We start from the raw sequence: 6,458 nt of genomic DNA on the forward strand, positions 1-6,458 counted from the left end.
TAATTTGATCATCTGTTGTCTAACCTAAAATTAAGCATTAGGAATCCATTAAGCATAGAAGAACATTTTAAACAACCAAGTATGTATCTAATCCCGTTGTCGAATTCTCAAACATACTCTTCCTATTCATAGTTCAATTCGAATTAAAGCATGATGTCCACTCTTAATTCAAACCAAAGTATCTAACATGCAAGCCTTAATGATGATCAATCATTCAAACTAGCATAATAACTTATAAGCATAATGAATAAGGACAAAAACCATAATTGAAATTTGGAAACTAATCACACTTGAAAACTTAAAATAAGAAATTACATTACAAATAAAAATTAAATTAGAACTCAAAAACTTGAAGGAAAATTTAGTAAAAAGATTTTGTTACAACAATTGAGAACTAGAAAGGAAAACTAAGAGAATTTGAGGAAGAGAAGGAAGGGGAGCTCTAGAGAAGTGTTTGAGAGCTCCCCCCCTTGGAGTGTGTTTACAAGCTTGGAGAACCTCACTATTTATAGGCCCAAGGCAAGTAAAATTCTGAATTGAGTATTGCTTCTACCTACAACGCTCACTTCACCAACTTACAACACTCAATTCACCAACTTTACCTAACTTCCCCACCAAAAATAATTAGCTCATGCATGACAATGCATTGCAGTCAGCTTGTGGGCTCGTTTTGAGCTTGTGCCTCCATTCTGAAAAATCTGGAAAAATATGGATCTTGAAGCACTTTATCTTATCTTTCCAAACATATGCAGCCCAGCTCAAGGAACAATCGGAAAGACCTTCAAATGTCATTTTTGGCCCAATAACGCATATGCTGCCGATTTTGACCTTAAGCTGCCAAAACTTGCATAACTTCCTCTAGAAGACTCAGAATCATAAACCGTAGAATGCTGCCGAGTTTCGTCACTTGCACAACGCCTCAAAGCAGCCATAGCTTCACATGTTCCATCCTCTGGACCTATAAAAAGATAAAATCATTCTGCTGAATAGAAACAGACGCAAGTCACAGAAAAAATATATACTTACACTTGGAACACAGACATACACTAACCAGCCACTTAAATCGATCATCTAACATGCTTTTCTAAGCATCTGTTAGCTAGGCGACATATATCTCCATATGTTCTTGCTCCTCACCTCAGCAATACAATTAAAAAGGAAGATAAAAAATGACATATCTGCAAATATCCTTGATTATGTGAGACTATGAGTCAGATTCATGACAACTTTAAAATATTTTTGTTTTATGGTCGAATGACAACTTTACAAATGATTATGTGACACTCATGAGTCAGATTCATGACATTATATTACAATCATAAACCAGTAGCTTGCATGTTTAAAGCATTTTCCTTATTTGACCATCTCTTTCTACAGTCAATCTTGCAACAATTAACAAGAATCTTAACTCTCCACCTAATAGTTTTAAGTTATCAGGTGGAGGGAACGAATTAGGTACTTAAGTGTTAGGGTTAATTACACATAAAACTACCCAACCTTTGGGGGTTGTTTCAAATTAGTACCCAACTTTGAAAATCTGCACGTAGATACCCAACCTCACAAAAAACATACAAATTAGACCCTCCGTTAGTTGGACTAATAGTCAATCTGTTAATTAATTTGTATATTTTTCGTGGTACGTATAAGATTTTCAAGGTTGGGTACTAATTTGAATGACTCAAAAGTTGGGTAGTTTTATGTAGTTAACCCTAAGTTTTATTAGATACTTGGCCAAAATAATCTCAGGGGTCATACACGTGGACAAATTCTTTTTTTTTTTTTCTTGATGACAGGCAGTTTGTATTTGTGATCTTTATCAAGAGCAACGTACACTTGTTGACTCTGACAATATGCAACTCACGGAATTATTTTTTATTTTTTATTTTACTTAAGTTGATGTGATCAATAGGCAAGATCCAGAATTCATTAAATGAGCCACTTTACTAAAAATTTCGAGACATAACAAACTAAAATACTGGACCAAAGAAGTCAGCTTGGTCTTCAACTTAAGAGGAATGCAAGTCATAGAGTAAGCAGTAAAATTAAGTAGAAGGAGTGAGAAAAAAAGAAGCAAGACAGAGCAAAATTTGTTGAACCAAAAAAAGGATAAAAAAGTTAATAAGTGATGCCAAATGAAGAATACAAAAAGAAAAGAAATTAACCTCGAAAAATTCAAATAAAGAAATACCTATTCCTCGTGCACATCCCCAAGTACAAGGCAAGGTACACGCCGCACTATATGGAAATCCTCGCCTCCTTCCTGAAGCCTACTGTAGAATGTTCTAGGCATCCGGCCGATGGTAAAGTCCCTGAGGCTAGTGATATATATCAGCCCATGTGGAACTGTCTTCAATCTATAGCAACAACGAATACCCAACTGAAGGAGACTAGGCATGGCTCCTTCCTCAATCCTCCATTCCTCTAGTGTTTTCAAGTCTTCCAGGGAAAGAGTTTCAAGACGAAGAAAACCTCCACTGGAGCATACCAGTGTCTTTGTGCTTTCCTGGAAACTCAGAGACTGAAGTGAAAGAATTCTTAAGTTTGGCAGCCTCTCTAGTATTGCCATTTGGTCATCCTCGAGATGACACTCACACAACGATAACTTGGTGAGGTTTGGATAGTGCTGGGGGTCTGTCGACAGCTCTTTGATAGGTCCATACAGCTTCAACTTGTATATACGACAACAACTTAATACTATTTGCATAACCTCCTCCTGAATATTAACTCCAACATCATTCTTCACAAATAGAGACTGAATTCGGTTTAGTGTGCTGCTTGCAGATCTCAATAATTCCTCCAGATTTTGCACAGGTCTTGACAATCGTATACCCAGTTTTCTGAGATTGGTTAATTTTGTAAGATCACTCATATCACAAAAGTCACTTGAAACACAAGATAAGGTTTGCAAATTGCAGAGGTTAGACAGTCGGAGTACGCTACTTGAGCTGTAATACGGTAAGTATAGATGTCTCAACTGTTCCATTTTCCATATCACATTCGGAATTATTGGAGTCCGATCATTCGAGTGACAGAAGTCCAAATTCAGAGTTTGCAAACATATCAAATTACCTAAAGATGGGGGCAACCATATTATATTACTCTTCCTTAGACTTAAGAACCTTAAGCAAAGCATATTCCCAATTTCAGTTGGCAACCTTACTTCCCTGACCATATATTCAACCTTCAAAACTCTAAGAAATTTCAAATCCTTGAATGTGGATAGTATATATGTTGTACTTTTTGGTATCCAATTTTTTGGGCCAAAGAACAATAGAGACCTAACATTGTCATGTGATTCATATCTTGATGAAACCAATTCAACATCATTCCCATCGAAATAAAGGGCAAGTCTTCGAACTTTACCAGTTGGTTCGTGTCCAATATTCGAAAAGTTGACAATTTTGAGAAAGTCCTCCTCGCGTGCCTTCGACAAGCACAATTCTCGCATGAAATCATGCATACGGCAAGTTTTAATCTTTCTAACTGAACCCCTCTTTCCAACTTGTACTATACGCCTTTCCACCAACTCACTTAGACAATTGTATGCTACATCCTCCACCGTTGCCAGCAACCTTTGCTTTTGTTGTGCCAAAGATATAAAACCTTCTGCTATCCACAATTGAGTCAATTCTTTGGCTGGAATCTCAAGATCTTCAGGAAATTGGCCTAAATATAGAAAGCACGGTTTTAAGTAATACGGTAAGTCATCATAACTCATTGCCAAGAATTCTTCAATATTTTTATGAATGTTTTCAAAAATATTTTCATATACTCTATTCCACTCATCAAGTGTCTTCTTTCTCGCTAGAAGTCCAGCAAGCGTAACGATGGCTAATGGAAGACCGTTACAATATCGAATCATACGAACTCCTAGTTCTTTCATCGTTTCAAAAATTTCAGGGCCTGAAAAAAAAAACCCCTAACAATTCTCAGCTTAGCAATCTTATATCATTATAAATATATAAAAACAATACACAGAAAAAGTAAGAAGTTTTACTATTATTGTTGCATTGATTTTATTTCTTTTAATGTTCATTTTTTTCATAATTTCAACTGACGCCATGAATGTATGGGAATAAAGTTGAACTAGCTTCTCCACACATGCCAATAACTCTTTTCAAACAAAACAAACAAAAACTGTAATATGATAAAATAGGAAAATACGACAACTAACATACTTTGCTGGTTGTTTTATTTTACCATGTCACCCCTCTAAAATTACAGCTGCTGTTTTGCTTGAACAGTTACTTTTAGTGAATGGCATTTTAGGATCTTCAAAATCAAAAGCTACACGAAATCCTAAAAGTTCTCCATTTATGATATTATAGATGAGAAAGTTAAGATTATTTTCCATTTCCAACTTACTTTGTTTAAATAACTTTCAAGACTACAACAGCTTAAGCTCCACAAAAACACGCAGCTTAAGCTCCAAATGCATATAATTTTACATAGAACCATTTAAATGTGAATAAACGTCCGCACCACGGATGTGGGCTCCATATTCAGCTTGTACTTTTGTCATATATCACCAAAAGTGATAGCAGGTGGGTCCAAATATCAATGCGATTTGATGATCATAAGGCCTCATTCAAGTATCATATTTACGAAGATTAACAATATTGGCAATCATTTCGTCATCAAACTATAACACAACAAATAGACGAACAAAATGTTTCCAATAAAACAACAAAATATTCATGATGATAATCAAATGGTCAAACATTTCTGCTTGTGCTGATTTTTTGCATGAACAACAGATGTTCGGATTCCTCTTAAGGAGGGTGAAGCTAAGCTACACCAAGAGTTAAGGAGGGTGAATGAAAATAAACTCAATAAATAGTATCAAATGGACTGTGACAGTCTTTATTACTTGTTAAATAAGAAGACAAAGATAAAGAGCTGAGAGTGAGAAATACCTCTATCATTCCTTCCGAAAAATGCTATATTCTCAAACAATTCCCAACTTTCATCCCCATTTAGTGGGTCGCAGTGCCAGATGAAACCGTTCCTAGTTGCATATAAAGCTACTTCCTGGTTCCTTGTGGTAAGTAATATTTTGCTCCCTGTTGCATCGTATACAGGAAATGGATCTTGTAAAAATATCCAATCCTTAGTTCTCCAGATGTCATCAATAACCACCAAACATCTCTTCTCTCGTTGGAGATGAAAAAGTCCTATGGCTATTTCATCATCATCCATGCTTGCAATTTCTTCTCTTTGCTCATTGGTAGGAGAAATAAATTGAACCAAAATTTCCTCCCGAACACGTCTTACTTCAAATTGTTCAGATATACACACCCACGCAAAACAATCAAAACGATGCCTGACTGCGTTATGATGATAAACCTCTTTTGCAAGAGTAGTCTTTCCTATACCCCCCATGCCCCATATAGCAATAACTGGATCTTCATTTTCTACCAAATGCATAACCAATTCTTCTACTTTGGCTTCTAACCCAACAATAGGATGAGGATGAAGTTCAGTATCACGTGGAGGTAAATAATTTGGAATTGGCACTTCAATTCTATTAGTTTGCAAACTCAACCTCAACTCAGAAATTGTGTTGGTAATGTCACAAATTTTCGACTCAATCTTGCGCACGCGAATTCGGTCAATAAACATGCAAGCATACCTTTTCATCGCAGTCTGACTAACTCCTTTCCTTCTCAAAATCACTTTCAACGAATAAGTTTCAACGATAACTTCCAAGTCGTAAGCCGCGTCTCTAATTCTGCCAACCCAAATGCGTGCTTTCACATCGTCTCCTTGTCTTCTATCCACAAATTTCGCAAAGCTCCGCATCAATTGTAACTCGGTTAGTGCAAGCTGAACTTGATCTCTAATTTCAGACAAGTATTCCCCATTTCGACTGACGAATTCTTCGAGCCCTTCCGCCACAAAGCAAACTACAGCCTCAGCCATATTCTCTTCGCCGCAAGGAAGGAAAACAACAAAACCAGATTTTCTTTCGCCTTTGATGAGATCTGCTAATAACTAGAAAGGAAGGCAGTCTCTTCCCCGGAGAAGCTATGCGGAGGGTTTTAATAAGTATTTTAGAATACCACGAGTACCCCTTTGATTTCTGTAATGACAACCTTTGCTCTATCGTTTCTCTCAATCTCACTTCTCCACTGTTCTTAACTCCCCCGACCCCCGCCAGCCCCTACCACTCTCCTTTCTCGCCAACCAATACAAACTAACTTTTTCGTTTTTTATTAGAGCTTAGAGCATCTCCAGGAGACTTTTCAAATTTTATCTAAATTCTAGCTAAAATAGCTAACCACTTAAAAGGGGATTCCTTCAGCAATCTCTCTATTTTAACTAACTTTAAATATTTTATTATTTTAAATTTATTAAAAAAATTTATATAAAAAAAAGCCCCGAAAGGTTATTGTCTTAACCCCACCGAACCGTTTTCTTTCCTTCTCTCTCTTTCCATCTCTCCCTTCTGGCTTTTG

General features: G+C 36.5%; 1 protein-coding gene across 2 annotated transcripts; it reads right to left on the bottom strand.

The window, feature by feature from the left end:
- Positions 1 to 316: 316 nt before the first annotated feature.
- Positions 317 to 6,200, bottom strand: LOC117613714 (putative disease resistance protein At1g50180). Of its 2 annotated transcripts, none has more exons than XM_034342287.1 (3): positions 4,917 to 6,200; positions 2,189 to 3,666; positions 317 to 958 (listed from the first exon to the last, which is right to left on the bottom strand). In XM_034342287.1, exons 1-2 carry the CDS (start codon positions 5,920 to 5,922, stop codon positions 2,189 to 2,191), a joined length of 2,484 nt encoding a protein of 827 aa, XP_034198178.1. In that variant the 5' UTR covers positions 5,923 to 6,200; the 3' UTR covers positions 317 to 958. The 2 variants fall into 2 exon arrangements, with proteins under 2 accessions (XP_034198178.1, XP_034198179.1); XM_034342288.1 differs by lacking the exon at positions 317 to 958 and adding an exon at positions 3,773 to 3,903 and having other exon boundaries at positions 3,517 to 3,666.
- Positions 6,201 to 6,458: the final 258 nt, after the last annotated feature.

This window comes from Prunus dulcis, unplaced genomic scaffold, assembly GCF_902201215.1.
Source record: "Prunus dulcis unplaced genomic scaffold, ALMONDv2, whole genome shotgun sequence".
NCBI lineage: Eukaryota > Viridiplantae > Streptophyta > Magnoliopsida > Rosales > Rosaceae > Prunus > Prunus dulcis.

What these genes read in the sequence shown, in the direction of transcription:
- LOC117613714 (XM_034342287.1), bottom strand. Translation starts at nt 5,922, where the DNA reads ATGGCTGAGGCTGTAGTTTGCTTTGTGGCGGAAGGGCTCGAAGAATTC. An exon ending in TTTCGGAAGGAATGATAGAG is followed by an intron (nt 3,667 to 4,916) that starts GTATTTCTCACT and finishes TTCTATATTTAG; the next exon opens with GCCAATTTCCTGAAGATCTT.